Genomic DNA, 20411 nt, shown 5'->3' with positions numbered 1-20411 from the left:
ATTACTGTTTACTGTGGGTGCAGTAATCTCTCTGGACACTGCTTCAGCCTAATGCGAGACAGCTGGGCAGTGACCGTCAGTAACCGGATTACTGCTGGGGGGTGGGGGCGAGGGCCCGGTTCCTGTCTCAGTCCTGCTGGCCGCCTCTGTCCGTCTGCCCCCCGACAGCTGGCACTCGGACCCAGGCCCCCCCTCCACAAGCACAGCACCCACCCACTGAGGCCTGTGTGCAGGGGCGCGGGACACTGCAGCCAGACCTTCTGGCGTGAATCGGCAGTTTGCTGGACTCTTCGTCCTCCTCTCCTGTCTCGCCTGTCTCTCTCTCCTGTTTTTCCTCTTGTAGTGTACCTGTCTCTCTCCTGTGTCTCTGGTCTCACCTGTCTCTCTCTCCTGTCTCTCCAGTCACCTGTCTCACCTGTCTCTCTCCTGTCTTTTTCTCTCCTGTGTCTCTGGTCTCACCTGTCTCTCTCCTGTCTTTTTCTCTCCTGTGTCTCTGGTCTCACCTGTCTCTCTCTCCTGTCTCTCCAGTCACCTGTCTCACCTGTCTCTCTCCTGTCTTTTTCTCTCCTGTGTCTCTGGTCTCACCTGTCTCTCTCCTGTCTTTTTCTCTCCTGTGTCTCTGGTCTCACCTGTCTCTCTCTCCTGTCTCTCCAGTCACCTGTCTCTCCTGTCTCTCTCCTGTCTTTTTCTCTCCTGTGTCTCTGGTCTCACCTGTCTCTCTCCTGTCTTTTTCTCTCCTGTGTCTCTGGTCTCACCTGTCTCTCTCCTGTCTTTTTCTCTCCTGTGTCTCTGGTCTCACCTGTCTCTCTCTTGTCTCTCCAGTCTCCTGTCTCCCTCACCTGTCTCTCTGCTGTCTTTTTCTCTCCTGTGTCTCTGGTCTCACCTGTCTCTCTCCTGTCTTTTTCTCTCCTGTGTCTCTGGTCTCACCTGTCTCTCTCTTGTCTCTCCAGTCTCCTGTCTCCCTCACCTGTCTCTCTGCTGTCTTTTTCTCTCCTGTGTCTCTGGTCTCACCTGTCTCTCTCCTGTCTTTTTCTCTCCTGTGTCTCTGGTCTCACCTGTCTCTCTCCTGTCTCTCCAGTCTCCTGTCTCCCTCACCTGTCTCTCTGCTGTCTTTTTCTCTCCTGTGTCTCTGGTCTCACCTGTCTCCCTCTCTCCTCCCTCTTCTGCTCGGACCCTGTGCCCTTCCCCTGCCCGCTGTCCCGCTGTCCCGCTGTCCCGCCGTGCGCACGTGCGACTGTGCTGGGAGCTAATAGGATTGTCTTTGCTGCTCTAATCCCCGGCCGTGTGTGTGTGTGTGGGCGGGCGGCGGCGGCTCGTGTGGTCCTGTGCCTCCGGCGATCCGCTCGGAGACGCAGAGAGACAGCCGGCTCGTGTGGTCGCAGGAGGAGAGCAGCAGGAACATCCGGAGCGGTAACCCCATCGTCACACTTCCAGCGCTGCACAGACCCCCGCCCTCTCGCCTGCTCCGGCTTCTCCCGCTCCGGACCGCGGTGGGCACTGTCCCGCGGACAGGCAGGCAGATGGGGTCCGTGGTGAAGTCCGCCCTGGGCGCCCCCATCAGGCAGCTGATCTGCTGCGTGCCGCTGGAGCAGAGGGATCCCAAGGCGCGGCGCAACAGCGCCCCCCACAGGCCTCGCATGACTGCTGCAGAGCTGCAGAGGTACCAGAGGGACCTGGAGCAGGAGAGGTGAGGCCTGTGCACCGTGTGAGCAGAGCGTCAGTCCTGACATCGCACTGTTATATAGCAAGGTGTCGGTGTGTATGTGGACTGTCTCAGTGTGTATCTGTGTGTGACGCTGTACCCTAGTGTGTCTCCGCGTCTCGGTATGTATCTGTGTGTGACGCTGTACCTCAGTGTGTATCTGTGTCAGTGTGTATCTGTGTAGGACGCTGTACCTCAGTGTGTATCTGTGTCAGTGTGTATCTGTGTGTGATGCTGTACCCATGTTCTGTGTCTCAGTGTGTATCTGTGTGTGCAGCTGAACCTCAGTGTGTATCTGTGTCTCAGTGTGCAGCTGTCTGTGTCTGTGTCTGTGTCTGTGTCTGTGTCTGTGTCTGTGTCTGTGTCTGTGTGTGTGTGAGATCACAGGCCCCCTGGAGCTGTGTGTGTGTGTGTGTGTGTGTGTGTGTGTGTGTGTGTGTGAGATCACAGGCGGTGTGGAGCTGAGTGTGTGTGTGTGAGATCACAGGCGGTGTGGAGCTGAGTGTGTGTGTGTGTGAGATCACAGGCGCCATGGAGCTGAGTGTGTGTGTGTGTGTGAGATCACAGGCGCCATGGAGCTGAGTGTGTGTGTGTGTGTGAGATCACAGGCGGTGTGGAGCTGAGTGTGTGTGTGTGAGATCACAGGCGGTGTGGAGCTGAGTGTGTGTGTGTGAGATCACAGGCGCCGTGGAGCTGAGTGTGAGTGTGAGATCACAGGTGGTGTAAAGCTGAGGTGTGTGTGTGTGAGAGATCACAGGCGGTGTAAAGCTGAGGGGTGTGTGTGAGTGTGAGATCACAGGCGGTGTAAAGCTGAGGTTTGTGTGTGTGTGAGTGTGAGATCACAGGCGGTGTAAAGCTGAGGTGTGTGTGTGTGTGAGTGTGAGATCACAGGCGGTGTAAAGCTGAGGTGTGTGTGAGTGTGAGATCACAGGCGGTGTAAAGCTGAGGTGTGTGTGAGTGTGAGATCACAGGCGGTGTAAAGCTGAGGTGTGTGTGAGTGTGAGATCACAGGCGGTGTAAAGCTGAGGTGTGTGTGAGTGTGAGATCACAGGCGGTGTAAAGCTGAGGTCTGTGTGTGTGCTCACACAGGAGGAAGAGAGAGGAGCGGAGTGCCCAGAAGAACGCACAGAGAGCTGCCATGAGATCCCACTTCCGACAGAAATACCAGCTGGCACAGGTCAGAGGTCAGCTGTGTGTCTGAGTCTGTATCCCAGGCTGCAGTGGAGTCCAGATCATGGCTAACAAGCCTCTCTCCCTCCCTCCTTCCCTCCATCTCTCTCTCAGAACGCAAAGGATGACAATCACCTGAATATGGCGAGGGGGAAGGTGGTGCTCCCCCGGGAGCTGGCAGCGATGGTACGGTCCGAGGTGCCCCCCCCTCAGGACAGGGGCTTTAATCTTCTTGGCACCTTCCGGGGGCTCAGTCTGGGTGGTTTCCAAAGCAGCATGCAGAGAGCCACCGAGCAGTGCACCCTCATGTGAACAGCACACAGCACCATCTGTGCACACTGATCCCACTGAACACCGCACACTGCCAGACTGAACACCGCACACTGCGAGCACTCTGACAGACTGAACACCGCACACTGCGAGCACCCTGACACACAGGGATGAAGTAAACACGGTCTGTACGCCCTGATCACACTGAACACTGCACACTGCCAGCACCCTGAAACACTGAACACAAAGATAAAGTTGCACTATTCTTTCTCTTCATTTTATCTTTCTTACTTCATTTCTTGCTGTTGAACTCAGAAGATCCCTGTACATCAGTGATGCACACAGAACAGTAGAACACCACTGTGCCCACCGGTGTCTCCTGCAGGCTCTCCCACAACCCTGAGAGACAGAGGGAGAGATACAGCCTGGTACTTCAGTAGGGCTCTATCAACACTCTGACCCCTCCCCAACTCACACAGGACAGGCATCATTAATCGCTGACAGGGCACCTTCACCCATGGCAGCAAGTTCTCTCTTACGTAGGACATCATTCAGCTCATGGTGCTGCTCTTAGGACACATCATTGTGCAATATTTTTTTTTTGGTTCTTGGTATTGTTTTTGTCTTGTACACTAAAGCCAGTTGCATTATGTTCTTGTACCTCTGTAAATGGCCAATGTTAAAAAGATACTCTGCCATCTTGTTACTCTGCACTGTGAGAGTGCTGAGATTCAGGTGTCGATTATTGATGGCTGATCTCAGGACTGTATTTAATGAGAGCAGCATGGCTGCACCTCCTGGTCTTCATCTCTGAAGCACAGACGGTCTTCCCCCCCGTCCCCTGCTGTGGTCCGAGACCCTCACGCTCTACCTTGGACAGGGAGAACAGAGGTGAGAGTCCGTCTGCGCTGTGCCCGCTGCTGTCCAGACTGTGGAAAAAATAATTACAATAAACAAGGTGTCAGAAGCAAATTGGAGTGGACAAACTGTTTCTGTGTCTGTTGCCTCCTTTTTCCTGATGAGTATGACCTGCAGACTAGTCTGTCCCAGTCCCTGGGCTCTCTGATCTTCGGGAGAGAGTGTCCAGTGTGTCCCAGTCCCCAGGTTTTCTGATCTTCGGGAGAGAATGCCAGTGTGTCCCAGTCCCTGGGCTCTCTGATCTTCGGGAGAGAGTGTCCAGTGTGTCCCAGTCCCCAGGTTTTCTGATCTTCGGGAGAGAGTGTCCAGTGTGTCCCTGGGCTCTCTGATCTTCAGGAGAGTGTCCAGTGTGTCCCTGGGCTCTCTGATCTTCAGGAGAGAGAGTCCAGTGTGTCCCTGGCTCTCTGATCTTCAGGAGATGATGAGAAATGGCGTGTCTGTGCTTCCCATGTCACTGCTCCCCGCGGCAGTGTTGTTCTAACCCTGACCTCTGACCCCAGCAGTGCAGGGTGGCAGCTGAGCTTGGGAACAGCTGGGAGAGGGGAGGGAAGGAGGGAGGGAGGAGGTGTATAAATTGTGAGAAGAGAGCGAAAAGTTAAGGGACCCAGAGAGCGAGACAGGCTGAGGAGGAGGAGGACTGCTGAGACAACCTCCCGCCGGACCCCGGTCTCCTCTGGTGCTGAGGCTGGGAGTGACAGCGAGCCGGGAGGAGTGATCAGAAGGGGAGAGAGAGTGAGTCGGTGTGAGAGTGTGGGCAGAGATGCTGACTCCCGTCCTTCGCCGGCCCCTCTCTGCGCCGCTGTGCCGCGCTGCCCTCTCCGGGACGGGAGCCTCGGGGCAGGTGGTGCGCGGGTTCGAGGAGATCCCCAGCACGGGCGCCAGCGGCTGGGTCAACCTGCTGAAGTACTGGAGAGAGAACCGGTTCGACTCCCTGCACCAGCACATGGAGAGCACCTTCCAGTCCCTGGGGCCCATCTACAGGTGTGTGTGTGTGTGTGTGTGTGTGTGTGTCTGCTGCTCACTCTGCTGCTGCTGCTCACTCTCCTGCTGCTCACTCTCCTCCTGCTCACTCTCCTCCTGCTGCTGCTCACTCTCCTCCTGCTGCTGCTGCTGCTGCTCACTCTCCTCCTCCTGCTGCTGCTGCTGCTCACTCTCCTCCTGCTGCTGCTGCTGCTGCTCACTCTCCTCCTGCTGCTGCTGCTGCTCACTCTCCTGCTGCTCACTCTCCTCCTGCTGCTGCTCACTCTCCTCCTGCTGCTGCTGCTGCTCACTCTCCTCCTCCTCCTCCTGCTGCTGCTGCTCACTCTCCTCCTGCTGCTGCTGCTGCTGCTGCTCACTCTCCTGCTGCTGCTCACTCTCCTGCTGCTGCTGCTCACTCTCCTCCTCCTCCTGCTGCTGCTCACTCTCCTCCTGCTGCTGCTGCTGCTGCTCACTCCCCTGCTGCTGCTGCTCACTCTCCTCCTCCTCCTGCTGCTGCTGCTCACTCTCCTCCTGCTGCTGCTGCTCACTCTCCTGCTGCTCACTCTCCTGCTGCTCACTCTCCTCCTGCTGCTGCTGCTGCTGCTGCTCACTCTCCTGCTGCTGCTCACTCTCCTGCTGCTGCTGCTCACTCTCCTCCTCCTCCTGCTGCTGCTCACTCTCCTCCTGCTGCTGCTGCTCACTCTCCTGCTGCTGCTCACTCTCCTCCTGCTGCTGCTGCTGCTGCTCACTCCCCTGCTGCTGCTGCTCACTCTCCTCCTCCTCCTGCTGCTGCTGCTCACTCTCCTCCTGCTGCTGCTGCTCACTCTCCTGCTGCTCACTCTCCTGCTGCTCACTCTCCTCCTGCTGCTGCTGCTGCTGCTCACTCTCCTCCTGCTGCTGCTGCTGCTCACTCTCCTGCTGCTCACTCTCCTCCTGCTGCTGCTGCTGCTCACTCTCCTGCTGCTCACTCTCCTCCTGCTGCTGCTGCTGCTCACTCTCCTCCTGCTGCTGCTGCTGCTCACTCTCCTGCTGCTGCTGCTGCTCACTCTCCTCCTGCTGCTGCTGCTCACTCTCCTCCTGCTGCTGCTGCTCACTCTCCTCCTGCTGCTGCTGCTCACTCTCCTGCTGCTGCTGCTGCTGCTGCTCACTCTCCTCCTGCTGCTGCTGCTGCTCACTCTCCTGCTGCTCACTCTCCTCCTGCTGCTGCTGCTGCTCACTCTCCTCCTGCTGCTGCTGCTGCTGCTGCTCACTCTCCTGCTGCCTCTCTCTCTCACAGCGGTCAGTGTCCTAACCCCCCCTCTCTGGGCTCTCCTGCCCTTTGTCTCAGGGAGCGTCTGGGGTCAAAGGTCAGTGTGAACATCTTGCTGCCTGAGGATATTGGGGTTCTGTTCCGCGCCGAGGGGCTGCACCCCCGCAGGATGCTGCTCGAACCTTGGGCCGCCCACCGAGAGACACGGAACCACAGCAAAGGCGTCTTTCTCAAGTCAGTCCATCTACCTGTCTGAGTGCGACTCCCCTGCCTGTCTGTCTGCTTGGGTATCTGAGTGCCTTTTCTCTCCTCTCTCCCCTACCCCCTGTCTGTCTCCCCCTCTATCACACTCCTCTCTCTCCTCTCTCCATCCTATTCTCTCCTCTCTCCTCTACCCCCTGTCTGTCTCCCCCTCTATCACACTCCTCTCTCTCCTCTCTCCATCCTCCTCTCTCCTCTCTCCTCTACCCCCTGTCTGTCTCCCCCTCTATCACACTCCTCTCTCTCCTCTCCTCTACACCCTGTCTGTCTCCCCCTCTATCACACTCCTCTCTCTCCTCTCTCCATCCTCCTCTCTCCTCTCTCCTCTACCCCCTGTCTGTCTCCCCCTCTATCACACTCCTCTCTCTCCTCTCCTCTACACCCTGTCTGTCTCCCCCTCTATCACACTCCTCTCTCTCCTCTCTCCATCCTCCTCTCTCCTCTCTCCTCTACCCCCTGTCTGTCTCCCCCTCTATCACACTCCTCTCTCTCCTCTCCTCTACATCTCCCCCTCTATCACACTCCTCTCTCTCCTCTCCTCTACCCCCTGTCTGTCTCCCCCTCTATCACACTCCTCTCTCTCCTCTCTCCATCCTCCTCTCTCCTCTCTCCTCTACCCCCTGTCTGTCTCCCCCTCTATCACACTCCTCTCTCTCCTCTCTCCATCCTCCTCTCTCCTCTCTCCTCTACCCCCTGTCTGTCTCCCCCTCTATCACTCTCCTCTCTCTCCTCTCCTCTACGTCTCCCCCTCTATCACACTCCTCTCTCTCCTCTCCACTACCCCCTGTCTGTCTCCCCCTCTATCACTCTCCTCTCTCTCCTCTCTCCATCCTCCTCTCTCCTCTCTCCTCTACCCCCTGTCTATCTCCCCCCTCTCCCCCCTCCTCTCCCTCCTCCCTCTCCTCTCTCCTCTCTCTCAGAAACGGGGCAGAGTGGCGTCAGGACCGCCTGCTGTTGAACCGCGAGGTCATGAACCCTGCAGCAGTGATGCGTTTCCTGCCGCACCTGGATGAAGTTGCGTGTGATTTTTCAGTGCGACTGCAAAGGCAGGTGGAGCAGGGACCCCATGGAAGGCAGCTGACCCTTGACCTAAGCCCTGACCTCTTCCGATACACCCTGGAATGTGAGTCTCTTACTATGCAACTGTGCAAGTCTACCCTGTCATACTCACGTGCAACTACTACAAGCTACACAACTGCGCAACTACGGCTGTGGAGCCATACAGCGAAAGTACGTGTGTATTAACCCCTCTGTCTCCCAGCACAGCGCCAGTACATGTGTATTAACCCATGTCTCCCAGCACAGCACCAGTACGTGTATATTAACCCCTCTGTCTCCCAGCACAGCGCCAGTACATGTGTATTAACCCATGTCTCCCAGCACAGCGCCAGTACATGTGTATTAACCCCTCTGTCTCCCAGCACAGCGCCAGTACATGTGTATTAACCCCTTTGTCTCCCAGCACAGCGCCAGTACATGTGTATTAACCCCTCTGTCTCCCAGCACAGCACCAGTACGTGTGTATTAACCCCTTTGTCTCCTAGCACAGCGCCAGTACATGTGTTTTAACCCCACTGTCTCCCTGCACAGCGCCAGTACATGTGTATTAACCCCTCTGTCTCCCAACACAGCGGCAGTACACGTGTATTAACCCCACTGTCTCCCTGCACAGCGCCAGTACATGTGTATTAACCCCTCTGTCTCCCAACACAGCGGCAGTACACGTGTATTAACCCCACTGTCTCCCAACACAGCGGCAGTACACGTGTATTAACCCCACTGTCTCCCTGCACAGCGCCAGTACATGTGTATTAACCCCTCTGTCTCCCAGCACAGCGCTAGTATGTGTGAATTAACCCCTCTGTCTCCCAGCACAGCGCCAGTAGGTGTGTATTAACCCCACTGTCTCCCAGCACAGTGCCAGTATGCGTGTATTAACCCCTCTGTCTCCCAGCACAGCGCCAGTAGGTGTGTATTAACCCCTCTGTCTCTCAGCTATCTGCTATGTGCTGTACGGGGAGCGGATAGGGCTGCTGTCTGACCCTCCCAGTCCGGAGGCTCAGTGCTTCATCTTGGCGGTGGAGCAGATGCTGGAGACCACATTGCCCCTGCTGTACCTGCCCCCCAGCCTGCTGCCCCTCCTGCGCTCCTCCATGTGGAAGAAGCACCTGGAGGCCTGGGACCACATCTTCAGCCACGGTGAGTCAGCAAGAGCAGGGGACAGAAACTGGTGCTGATCTCCCAGCTCACCCACAGGGACTCAGCTCTACTGTGGAGATGCAGTGTGGAAGATGAGCAGTGCAAGACAGCGTTGTGGGGAGCTGTGTGCACTGACAGTTAGTGATCTTACTATACTGTACTAAACTACACTGTACTGTACTACTGAGCTGTGCCTACAGTGTACTACACTACACTGTACTACTACACTGTACTGTACTACTGAGCTGTGCTACACTACACTGTACTACTACACTGTACTGTACTAATGAGCTGTACTACACTGTACTACTACACTGTACTGTACTACTGAGCTATGCTACACTGTACTACACAACACTGTACTACTACACTGTACTGTACTACTGAGCTGTACTACACTGTACTGTACTACGCTACACTGTACTGTACTACTGAGCTGTACTACATTGTACTGTACTACTGAACTGTGCTACACTGTACTGTACTACATTGTACTGTACTACTGAACTGTGCTACACTACACTGTACTACTACACTGTACTGTACTACTGAGCTGTGCTACACTGTACTGTACTACACAACACTCTGCTGTGACATATTCTCCCTCTGTCTTTCAGCGGACTCCCGTATCCAGCAGTCATACCAGCGATTGCGGGGGGGCAGTGTGTCCAGGGGACAGTTCCTGGGGGTCCTGGGGGCGCTGATGGGGGGAGGACAGCTGTCCCTGGAGCTTGTCAAGGCCAACATCACTGAACTGATGGTTGGGGGGATCGACACGGTACAGCTCATGCATTCTGTCTGTATGAACCCCTCTCTCTCAGTGCAGTGTTAATGTACTGGAGTGTCCAGTCAGTGTGTCTGTATGAACCCCTCTCTCTCAGTGCAGTGTTAATGTACTGGAGTGTCCAGTCAGTGTGTCTGTATGAACCCCTCTCTCTCAGTGCAGTGTTAATGTACTGGAGTGTCCAGTCAGTCAGTGTGTCTGTATGAACCCCTCTCTCTCAGTGCAGTGTTAATGTACTGGAGTGTCCAGTCAGTCAGTGTGTCTGTATGAACCCCTCTCTCTCAGTGCAGTGTTAATGTACTGGAGTGTCCAGTCAGTCAGTGTGTCTGTATGAACCCCTCTCTCTCAGTGCAGTGTTAATGTACTGGAGTGTCCAGTCAGTCAGTGTGTCTGTATGAACCCCCCTCTCTCAGTGCAGTGTTAATGTACTGGAGTGTCCAGTCAGTGTGTCTGTATGAACCCCCCTCTCTCAGTGCAGTGTTAATGTACTGGAGTGTCCAGTCAGTGTGTCTGTATGAACCCCTCTCTCTCAGTGCAGTGTTAATGTACTGGAGTGTCCAGTCAGTGTGTCTGTATGAACCCCTCTCTCTCAGTGCAGTGTTAATGTACTGGAGTGTCCAGTCAGTGTGTCTGTATGAACCCCTCTCTCTCAGTGCAGTGTTAATGTACTGGAGTGTCCAGTCAGTGTGTCTGTATGAACCCCTCTCTCTCAGTGCAGTGTTAATGTACTGGAGTGTCCAGTCAGTGTGTCTGTATTAACCTCTCTCTCCAGACTGCAGTGCCTCTACAGTTTGCCTTGTTTGAGCTGGCCCGTAACCCTTCAGTGCAGGAAGCAGTGAGGAGACAAGTGCAGTTCTCCTGGGCTCAGGCAGGGGGCGATGTGGCGCAAGCTTTGCAGGGGGCTCCACTGCTGAAGGGCACAGTCAAGGAGACACTCAGGTCAGAGGTCACACCCGCCCCATTACTAAGCATGCAAGGTCACTGCACTGTGCCTGTTGTATCTCCTCCTTTATCTTTTGAATTTCTGATTTTAAGTAGCCTCACTGATCTTAGGAGACTGTTCCAACTTTTATTTTTTCTGTCCACAGAAGAAGGTTAATTAAATAATGGACTATTTACAGAGCTATGAAACAGACATATTAATACCTGCTCTCTTTCAGATTATATCCAGTGGGCATCACAGTCCAGCGGTATCCTGTCAAGGACATCGTCCTTCAGAACTACCACATACCTGCTGGGGTGAGCAGGCAGCTACAACAGCTCAGTTAAACTGGAGCTCAATCACACAGGTGTGCAGCACGGCTGCACCTCTGCACAGTCACACAGGTGTGCAGCACGGCTGCACCTCTGCACAGTCACACAGGTGTGCAACACGACTGCACCACTGCACAGTCACACAGGTGTACAGCACGACTGCACCACTGCACAGTCACACAGGTGTGCAGCACGACTGCACCTCCGCTCAGTCACACAGGTGTGCAGCACGACTGCACCTCCGCTCAGTCACACAGGTGTGCAGCACGACTGCACCTCCGCACAGTCACACAGGTGTGCAGCACGACTGCACCACTGCACAGTCACACAGGTGTGCAGCACGACTGCACCTCCGCACAGTCACACAGGTGTGCAGCACGACTGCACCACTGCACAGTCACACAGGTGTGCAGCACGACTGCACCACTGCACAGTCACACAGGTGTGCAACACGACTGCACCACTGCACAGTCACACAGGTGTGCAGCACGACTGCATCACTGCACAGTCACACAGGTGTGCAACACGACTGCACCACTGCACAGTCACACAGGTGTGCAGCACGACTGCACCTCCGCACAGTCACACAGGTGTGCAGCACGACTGCACCACTGCACAGTCACACAGGTGTGCAGCACGACTGCACCACTGCACAGTCACACAGGTGTGCAACACGACTGCACCACTGCACAGTCACACAGGTGTGCAGCACGACTGCATCACTGCACAGTCACACAGGTGTGCAACACGACTGCACCACTGCACAGTCACACAGGTGTGCAGCACGACTGCACCACTGCACAGTCACACAGGTGTGCAGCATGACTGCACCTCTGCACAGTCACACAGGTGTGCAGCACGACTGCACCTCACCACAATCACACAGCTGCTCAGCATGACTGCACCTCTGCAGATACACAAATGCTACACAATTCAGTGCTTGCCAGTGCAGTACAGTGGGTACTGTATTAACCCCTCTCTCCTCTCCCTCTCGCAGACTCTTGTACAGGTGTGTCTGTACCCCCTGGGTCGGTGCGAGGGGGTGTTCAGTGACCCCCGGCGGTTTGACCCGGCCCGCTGGGGGGCCGGCCGGGAGGAGGGCGGCTCCGCGTTCCGCTCGCTGGCGTTCGGGTTCGGGTCGCGACAGTGCGTGGGTCGCCGCATCGCAGAGAACGAGATGCAGCTCTTCCTGCTACACGTAAGTCCCAGGATGCCTCAGTGCAGAGCCAGGTGAGGTCGGGGTGAAGATCTCATGGCTCTGGAGCAAATCCAGGCAACATCCCAGGAAAATAAAGAGTTTTTCTTTCTCCTCCTGCAGATTCTGCGGAATTTCCGTCTGGAAGTGTCGTCTACTGCTGACATCAACACCAAGTACACCCTGATCCTGCAGCCAGAGAAACCCCCCCAAATCACCTTCACCCTACTGTGACCTCACACTGAACCCCCAAATCACCTTCACCCTACTGTGACCCCACACTGAACCCCCAAATCACCTTTACCCTACTGTGACCCCACACTGAACCCCCAAATCCCATTCACCCAGCTGTGACCCCACACTGAACCTCCAAATCGCCATCACCCCACTGTGACCTCACACCAAACCCCCAAATCACCATCACCCTGCCTTGACCTCACACTGAACCCCCAAAGCACCTTCACCCAGCCTTGAGCTCACACTGAACCTCCAAATCACCTTCACCCTACTGTGACCCCACACTGAACCCCCAAATCACCTTCACCCAGCCTTGACCTCACACCGAACCCTGAAATCACCCTGCTGTGACGTCAGCACAGAGACTGAGAATCCTACTGTGTTTGGGGGTGCTGGCGATGTGCTCTGTCCAGACTGGTCCAGTATAATAAACGCTGATCAGCAGATGTGTGCGAGTGGCCTGTGTTTTTTCTGCTGGCTGCATGCCCATGCAGAAGCCCTGCGATCAGGCTCTTTCTTCTGTGTTCGTCTTCATTCGATTTGCTCTTGGGCTTCTGAAAACGACAAAGCAATGTGACAGCAGGGGCGTCCAGATATCCTACCGCAGTTCCGCCTGTCCACCTCAGGGTGGCAGCACAGATCAGCACAACGATCACAACAGCCTCCACCTTCACCGCTCCGCCCCCTTCTCCCTCCTCTCGCTCTTCCTCTGAAACGCTTCCTGCTCATAAAGTCCGTCTTCAGAGACTTCGCTTCGCCAGCAGGTTGGTGTCGGGCTGTTTCGGGCGTGTCTGGGGCTCCTGGTGGGCTGGCTGCTTCGTTTAAGGCCTGGAGAGTGAAGCTTAAAGTGCTTTCAGGGTAAAAGAGACAGAGACAGTCATCTCCCTTTCTCTCACTCTCCCTCTCACTCCTCTCTCACTCTCACTCTCCTCCCTCTCACTCCTCCCCTCTCCCTTCTCTCTCACTCCTCCCCGCTCCCCTCTCTCTCACTCTCCCTCTCCTCCCTCTCACTCCTCCCTGCTCACGTCTCTCCTCTGAAAAGACCGAACCGCACCGGACTGGACTGGGATTGAATACTTTACATTTAAGGTGGACTGAGCAGCAGCAGGACTGGAAACAACTGGTTTGGCCTTATCAGGGCTGGACCAAAGTGTACTGGGATATTCTGGGCTTTTCAGGACTGGACCGGAGTGTACTGGGATATACTGGGTTTATCAAGGCTGGACCGGAGTGTACTGGGTTATACTGGGCTTAGCTGGACTGGACCGGAGTGTCCTGGGATATACTGGGCACGACTGGGCTGTTGTGGAGTCTGCAGGACAGGGTCAACTGTTAAGCTGGTTCAGGTGTTTTGATGGAGTTACTGCTATAAATCCACCAACAGGCATCAGCTTTTATTTAGAGAAGCAAAGTTCTGGGCCGTCAGCCTGGGCCCAGTTACTTATTAACACTGGAGATAACAGACACAGTTAATGAGTGACCTGAGGAGCCCAGGCTCTGGGAGCTCAGAGCATGGAGTCCGAGCAGGGGACTGACCGAGGGACAGATGGACTGACTGAGAGACTGACCAGTGGACCGTCTGATGGACAGGCTGACCAGGGGACTGGCAGAGGGACAGATAAAGTGACTGGTCGGTAGACAAGTGGACATACTGAGAAACTGACCGGTGGACATACTGATGGACAGATTGAAAGACAGACTGAGAAACTGACCGGTGGACATACTGATGGGCTGGCTGAGGAACTGAGTGGTGGACATCCTGATGGACGCACTGGTAAACGGACTGGTGGACAGAGTGAGTCAGTCGGAGAGTCTCACAGAGAGTCAGAGTCAGTGTGGCAGCGTGTCAGAGTATCAGTCAGGGTTTGTGTTATTATTAGGCTTCTTCTTGACACCTCCTGCACTAAACAAACAGCTGTTAACTCCCAGTGGACAGTGGGAGACTGAGCACATAATTAATTCATAAGCAGCCAGTGTTGACAGTGAGAATGGAGACATATGTCACACTATGTTATTAATGAAGGTGTAGACCTGATCACCTGGAACCTGTCTCACTCTCAAGCACTGCAGCTGTTGAATATAGGCCTGTCTCACTCTCTGGCACTAGAGCTGTTGAACAGGGACCTGTCTCACTCTCTGGCACTGGAGCTGTCGAACAGGTACCTGTCTCACACTCTGGCACTGGAGCTGTCGAATAGAGGCCTGACTCACTCTCTGGCACTAGAGCTGTTGAATAGGTACCTGTCTCACTCTCTGGCACTAGAGCTGTTGAATAGGTACCTGTCTCACTCTCTGGCACTGGAGCTGTCGAATAGAGGCCTGTCTCACTCTCTGGCACTAGAGCTGTTGAATAGGTACCTGTCTCACTCTCTGGCACTGGAGCTGTCGAATAAAGGCCTGTCTCACTCTCTGGCACTGGAGCTGTTGAACAGGGACCTGTCTCACTCTCTGGCACTGGAGCTGTTGAACAGGGACCTGTCTCACTCTGGCACTGGAGCTGTTGAACAGGGACCTGTCTCACTCTCTGGCACTGGAGCTGTTGAACAGGGACCTGTCTCACTCTCTGTGCTCCATACAGTTACTGTGCCCTATTTACACTGTGTGTTTGCTGGGCAGCCATGCTCACCCTGTGTTTACTGTGCCAGTCCCTCCCCTCCCCCCACTGCAGTGTGCGCTGGCTGCTCACCCCCCCTCCCTCTCTCCCAGCAATCCGACGTTATTCCTGCGCCATGGCTCAGCTCCCAGACTCCTTCATCCAGCGGCAGCAGCTGGACGCCGCCATGGCTGACACCTTCCTGGAGCACCTGTGTCTGCTGGACATCGACCAGGAGCCCATCACAGCGCGCAACACCAGCATCATCTGCACCATTGGTACTCTGACTGACCACTGACACCCTGACACACACACTGACTCTCTGACTGACCACCCTGACAGTCTCTGTCCCTGTGTCCAGGCCCTGCCTCTCGCTCGGTGCTCATTGACACCCTGACTGACCACTCACTGACCACTGACTCCCTGACTGTCTCTGTCCCTCTGTCCAGGCCCTGCCTCTCGCTCGGTGCCCAGACTGCAGGAGATGATTAAGGCTGGGATGGACATCGCCCGCCTCAACTTCTCTCATGGGTCACATGAGGTCAGTGCCCTGTCCCCACGGTTCTAACTCTCTGTGTTTTCCTGCCAGTCTGCTGACCTGTCCGTCTGACCATCTGTCCACAGTACCACGCAGAGTCCATTCTGAATATCCGGGAGGCGACGGAGACCCTGACCTCTGACCCTCTGTACTACCGGCCCGTGGCCATCGCTCTGGACACCAAGGGGCCAGAGATCAGGACAGGACTGGTCAGAGGGGTGAGTGTAGAAACTGCCCTGGACTGGACTGACTGGACAGAGTCAGTAGTCTATAATGTCCTCGCGTCTGCGTGCAGGAGGTGAACGGGGAGGTGGAGCTGGAGCGAGGGTCCCGGGTTCGAGTGGTCACGGCTGGCTCTCTGCGGGACAGCACGGACGGCCAGCTGATCTGGGTTGACTATGAGAGCCTGCCTCGCGTGGTCCAGCCTGGGAGACGCATCTACATCGACGACGGACTGATCTCACTCAGGGTGCTGGAGATAGGTAAGACCCTCACACTCACTCACACTGCACTGAGCTCACACACTCACTCACTCTGCAGTGTGCTCACACACACTCACAGTCTCACTCACACTGCAGTGTGCTCACACACACTGCAGTGTTTGTGCTCACACTCACACTGCAGTGTGTTTGTGCTCACACTCTCACTCGCTCCCATTCACACTGCAGTGTGGTCACACACTCTCACGCTCCTGTGTGCTCACACACTCACAGTCTCACTCACACTCACGATGCAGTGTGATCACACACTCACTCGCTCCCATTCACACTGCACTGTGATCACACACTCTCACACTCCTGTGTGCTCATACACTCACAGTCTTACTCACACTCACTCTCATTCACATTGCAGTGCTCACTCTCACATTCACTCTCATTCAAATTGCAGTGAGCTCACACACTCACAGACACTCACACTGCAGTGTACTCCCTCACCCTCACCCTCACCCTCACCCTCACCCTCACCCTCACCTCGCTGCCTCTGTCAGGCCCAGACTGGGTGCAGACGGAGGTGGAGAATGGGGGTGTCCTGTGCAGCAGGAAGGGGGTGAACCTGCCAGGGGCGAAGGTCGACCTGCCCGCGGTGTCAGAGCGAGACCGGGCGGACCTGGCCTTCGGGGTGCAGCAGGGCGTCGACATGGTCTTCGCCTCCTTTATCCGCAAGGCGGCGGACGTGCGCGCGGTACGGGCGGCGCTGGGCGAGGCCGGACGCCACATCAAGGTCATCAGCAAGGTCGAGAACCATGAGGGGGTCAAGAGGTCAGTCGGGGGGCGGAGTCAGGCAGAGTGGACGTCTCACTGTCCGTCTCTCTCTCGCACTTTGACATGTGTCCCTCTTGTACATCCGTCTCCTCATCATGCTGCTGCAGTGTGCTGGTGTTCAGCAGTGATTAGTGTGTGTCAGCTCCTCTGTCTCCGTGCTGTGTGCTGGTGCTCAGTGTGTGTCAGCTCCTCTGTCTCAGTGCTGTGTGCTGGTGTTCAGTGTGTGTCAGCCCCTCTGTCTCCGTGCTGTGTGCTGGTGTTCAGTGTGTGTCTGCCCCTCTGTCTCAGTGCTGTGTACTGGTGTTCAGTGTGTCAGCCCCTCTGTCTCAGTGCTGTGTGCTGGTGTTCAGTGTGTCGGCCCCTCTGTCTCAGTGCTGTGTGCTGGTGTTCAGTGTGTGTCGGCCCCCTGTCTCAGTGCTGTGTGCTGGTGTTCAGTGTGTCTCAGCACTGTGTGCTGGTGTTCAGCAGTGTTGACCTCAGCCCCTCGCGGTCCCTGTCTCTCTCAGGTTCGATGAGATTTTGGCAGAGAGCGATGGCATCATGGTAGCTCGTGGGGACCTGGGCATCGAGATCCCGGCGGAGAAGGTCTTCATCGCCCAGAAGATGATGATCGGACACTGCAACAGAGCTGGCAAACCGGTCATCTGCGCCACACAGGTGTGACTGGCCACCTCTGACCTCTCGCCCACAAGGAACAGGACTGGAGTCCAGAGTGTCACAGTGTAACTGTCAGTCTGTCACTGACCGTGTCCACCTGTCTCTCTCTGTGTCACTGACCGTGTCCACCTGTCTCTCTCTCTCTGTGTCACTGACCGTGTCCACCTGTCTCTCTCTCTCTGTGTCACTGACCGTGTCCACCTGTCTCTCTCTCTGTGTCACTGACTGTGTCCACCTGGCTCTGTGTCTCTGTGTCACTGACCGTGTCCACCTGTCTCTCTCTGTGTCAGTGACCGTGTCCACCTGTCTCTCTCTCTCTGTGTCACTGACCGTGTCCACCTGTCTCTCTCTGTGTCACTGACTGTGTCCACCTGGCTCTGTGTCTCTGTGTCACTGACCATGTCCACCTGTCTCTCTTTCTCTCTCTGTGTCACTGACCATGTCCACCTGTCTCTCTCTCTCCCTCTGTGTCACTGACCGTGTCCACCTGTCTCTCTCTCTCTGGGTCACTGACCGTGTCCACCTGTCTCTCTCTCTCTGTGTCACTTTGTCCACCTGGCTCTGTGTCTCTGTGTCTCTGCCCATGTCCCCCTGTCTCTGTCTCTGTGTGGGCCCCTCTGCCCTGTGGCAGATGCTGGAGAGTATGGTGGGGAAGCCGAGGCCGACGCGGGCGGAGGGCAGTGACGTGGCGAACGCGGTGCTGGACGGCGCGGACTGTGTCATGCTGTCCGCCGAGACGGCCAAGGGGCAGTACCCCATTGAGGCCGTGCGAATGATGCACTCGGTGAGTCTTTTCCACCTGTCCACCTCTCAGCCTCTGTGTCCCTGCCTATGCGTGACGCTGGCCGTGTCCTCATGTCCACCAGTCTGTGTGCAGCGCGGACCATCTCCACGTGTCCACCTGTTTGTGCATGACACCAGCCATCTCTGTGTGTCCAGCTGTCTGTGCATGATGCTGACCGTGTCCACGTGTCCACCTGTCTGTCCCCGACGCTGACCGTGTCCATGTGTCCACCTGTCTGTCCCCGACGCTGACCGTGTCCATGTGTCCACCTGTCTGTCCACACGTCAGGTGTGCCGGGAGGCCGAGGCGGCAATTTTCCACCAGCAGCTGTTTGAGGAGCTGCGGCGGCTGACCCCGCTGACCTCTGACCCCACAGAGGTCACGGCCATCGGCGCAGTGGAGGCGTCCTTCAAGTGCTGCGCAGGAGCCATCATCGTCCTCACCACCTCCGGCAGGTACTCACTCCTTCATCACTGTCCTCCTCATCATCGCCCTCACCACCTCCGGCAGGTACTCACTCCTTCATCACTGTCCTCCTCATCATCGCCCTCACCACCTCCGGCAGGTACTCACTCCTTCATCACTGTCCTCCTCATCATCGCCCTCACCACCTCCGGCAGGTACTCACTCCTTCATCACTGTCCTCCTCATCATCGCCCTCACCACCTCCGGCAGGTACTCACTCCTTCATCACTGTCCTCCTCATCATCGTCCTCGCCACCTCCGGCAGGTACTCACTCCTTCATCACTGTCCTCCTCATCATCGTCCTCGCCACCTCCGGCAGGTACTCACTCCTTCATCACTGTCCTCCTCATCATCCTCCTCACCACCTCCGGCAGGTACTCACTCCTTCATCACTGTCCTCCTCATCATCGTCCTCACCAGCTCCGGCAGGTACTCACTCCTTCATCACTGTCCTCATCATCATCGTCCTCATCACCTCCGGCAGGTCCTGTCGCTGTCCCTCCTTCATCACTCTCCTCATCATCATCGTCCTCACCACCTCCGGCAGGTCCTGTCGCTGTCACTCCTTCATCACTCTCCTCCTCATCATCATCATCCTCACCACCTGTCGCTGTCACTCCTTCATCGCCCCCCTGTGTGTCTCAGGTCGGCCCAGCTGCTGTCTCGGTACCGGCCGCGGGCCCCTATCCTGGCGGTGACCCGCAGCGCCCAGGTGGCCCGGCAAGCCCAGCTGCTCCGCGGCGTCTTCCCAGCGCTGTTCCTCCAGCCGCCGGCCGCCGTCTGGGCCGACGACCTGGACCGCAGGGTCACCTTCGCCATGGACATCGGTAACGTGGGGGGGCGGCGCCCCGCGATCCCGTCTCTCCCCCCTGCGCCCTCTCCCCCTGACCAGCCCCTCTCTCCGCAGGCCGGGCGCGCGGCTTCTTCGGGGCGGGAGACATGGTGATCGTGGTGACGGGCTGGAGGCCGGGCTCCGGGTTCACCAACATCATGAGGGCCGTCAGCGTGCCGTGAGCACGGCCTGACACAGCGACACAGCGACACAGCGACACAGCCGCTCTCTGAGACCGCAACACAGCAACACTGACACAGCAACTCTCTGAGACTGCAACACAACAACACTGACACAGCAGCTCTCTGAGACCGCAACACAACAACACTGACACAGCAGCTCTCTGAGACCACAACACAGCAACACTGACACAGCAGCTCTCTGAGACCACAACACAACAACAATGACACAGCAGCTCTCTGAGACTGCAACACAACAACACTGACACAGCAGCTCTCTGAGACCGCAACACAGCAGCACTCTGACACAGCAACACAGCAACACAGCAACACAGAGCAGCATAACACAGCAACTCTCTGACACCCCAACACAGCAACACTGACACAGCAACACAGCGACACAGAAACTCTCTGTCACAGTAACACACTGACACAGCAACTCTCTGTCACAGTAACACACTGACACAGCAACACAGCAACTCTCTGACACAGTAACACACTGACACACCGACTGACACAAGCACACAGTATTACAGTGTACACAAGCAGCGCTGGGAGATGTAACCCTACAGGCCACGCCTGCTCTTGTCAGAACGCCACAATAAATCAGTCAAGCCTCTCCTGTGCTGGGTGTGCGGTGTGTGTGTGTGTGCCTCTCGCTGAAGCCAGCCTGACCATGGAGATGACCACATCAGCGTAGAGGGACAGACAGCTGGACAGAGACAAGACAGATGGACATAGGGACAGGCAAACAGACAGGTCGATTAAAAGGACAGCAGTGTCTGCTGCCTCGCGCGTTGGCATCAATACTCACACAGCGCAATACATCACTCCTGTGCCCCTGTGGACAGCGGGCACAGCCAGGAGAGAGGGCTGGTCTTCACCCTGGGGGCTCCAGAGC

The 20411-nt window shown here is 56.3% G+C and overlaps 3 protein-coding genes and 1 long non-coding RNA gene across 5 annotated transcripts; 3 read left to right on the top strand and 1 right to left on the bottom strand.

Annotated features, from left to right (window-relative positions):
- The first annotated feature begins 1319 nt into the window (after positions 1-1319).
- On the top strand, positions 1320-4114 carry LOC148640098 (complexin-3-like). The gene is made up of 3 exons (XM_088621448.1): positions 1320-1687; positions 2792-2879; positions 2987-4114. Exons 1-3 carry the CDS (start codon positions 1521-1523, stop codon positions 3182-3184), a joined length of 453 nt encoding a protein of 150 aa, XP_088477574.1. The 5' UTR covers positions 1320-1520; the 3' UTR covers positions 3185-4114.
- Positions 4115-4646: 532 nt separating this feature from the next.
- cyp11c1 (cytochrome P450, family 11, subfamily C, polypeptide 1) lies at positions 4647-12645 on the top strand. Its single transcript, XM_088621443.1, has 9 exons — positions 4647-5041; positions 6348-6503; positions 7451-7653; positions 8526-8729; positions 9347-9507; positions 10286-10452; positions 10674-10752; positions 11765-11965; positions 12086-12645. Exons 1-9 carry the CDS (start codon positions 4821-4823, stop codon positions 12194-12196), a joined length of 1503 nt encoding a protein of 500 aa, XP_088477569.1. The 5' UTR covers positions 4647-4820; the 3' UTR covers positions 12197-12645.
- On the bottom strand, positions 8770-17881 carry LOC148640096 (uncharacterized). Its single transcript, XR_015930698.1, has 3 exons — positions 17773-17881; positions 16302-17736; positions 8770-13027 (listed from the first exon to the last, which is right to left on the bottom strand). It is a non-coding gene; the product is annotated as an uncharacterized LOC148640096 (long non-coding RNA).
- pklr (pyruvate kinase L/R) lies at positions 12838-20129 on the top strand. Of its 2 annotated transcripts, none has more exons than XM_088621442.1 (11): positions 12838-12963; positions 14906-15070; positions 15242-15333; positions 15417-15548; positions 15626-15812; positions 16319-16589; positions 17099-17249; positions 17881-18033; positions 18322-18488; positions 19145-19326; positions 19407-20129. In XM_088621442.1, exons 2-11 carry the CDS (start codon positions 14929-14931, stop codon positions 19511-19513), a joined length of 1584 nt encoding a protein of 527 aa, XP_088477568.1. In that variant the 5' UTR covers positions 12838-12963; positions 14906-14928; the 3' UTR covers positions 19514-20129. The 2 variants fall into 2 exon arrangements, with proteins under 2 accessions (XP_088477568.1, XP_088477567.1); XM_088621441.1 differs by having other exon boundaries at positions 12916-13057.
- Positions 20130-20411: the final 282 nt, after the last annotated feature.

This window comes from Lepisosteus platostomus, chromosome 26 (assembly GCF_059453375.1).
Source record: "Lepisosteus platostomus isolate fLepPlt1 chromosome 26, fLepPlt1.hap1, whole genome shotgun sequence".
NCBI classification, from domain to species: domain Eukaryota; kingdom Metazoa; phylum Chordata; class Actinopteri; order Semionotiformes; family Lepisosteidae; genus Lepisosteus; species Lepisosteus platostomus.
This window is presented reverse-complemented; position numbering and strand designations above follow the sequence as displayed.

Excerpts from the sequence above, each read along its gene's own strand:
- LOC148640098 (XM_088621448.1), top strand. The coding sequence starts at position 1,521 with ATGGGGTCCGTGGTGAAGTCCGCCCTGGGCGCCCCCATCAGGCAGCTG. Across the intron at positions 1,688-2,791 it reads AGGGACCTGGAGCAGGAGAG|GAGGAAGAGAGAGGAGCGGA; the intron begins GTGAGGCCTGTG and ends GTGCTCACACAG. Across the intron at positions 2,880-2,986 it reads AGAAATACCAGCTGGCACAG|AACGCAAAGGATGACAATCA; the intron begins GTCAGAGGTCAG and ends TCTCTCTCTCAG.
- cyp11c1 (XM_088621443.1), top strand. The coding sequence starts at position 4,821 with ATGCTGACTCCCGTCCTTCGCCGGCCCCTCTCTGCGCCGCTGTGCCGC. Across the intron at positions 6,504-7,450 it reads AGCAAAGGCGTCTTTCTCAA|AAACGGGGCAGAGTGGCGTC; the intron begins GTCAGTCCATCT and ends CCTCTCTCTCAG. Across the intron at positions 11,966-12,085 it reads TGCAGCTCTTCCTGCTACAC|ATTCTGCGGAATTTCCGTCT; the intron begins GTAAGTCCCAGG and ends CTCCTCCTGCAG.
- pklr (XM_088621442.1), top strand. The coding sequence starts at position 14,929 with ATGGCTCAGCTCCCAGACTCCTTCATCCAGCGGCAGCAGCTGGACGCC. Across the intron at positions 15,334-15,416 it reads TCTCTCATGGGTCACATGAG|TACCACGCAGAGTCCATTCT; the intron begins GTCAGTGCCCTG and ends ATCTGTCCACAG. Across the intron at positions 18,489-19,144 it reads GTCCTCACCACCTCCGGCAG|GTCGGCCCAGCTGCTGTCTC; the intron begins GTACTCACTCCT and ends TGTGTGTCTCAG.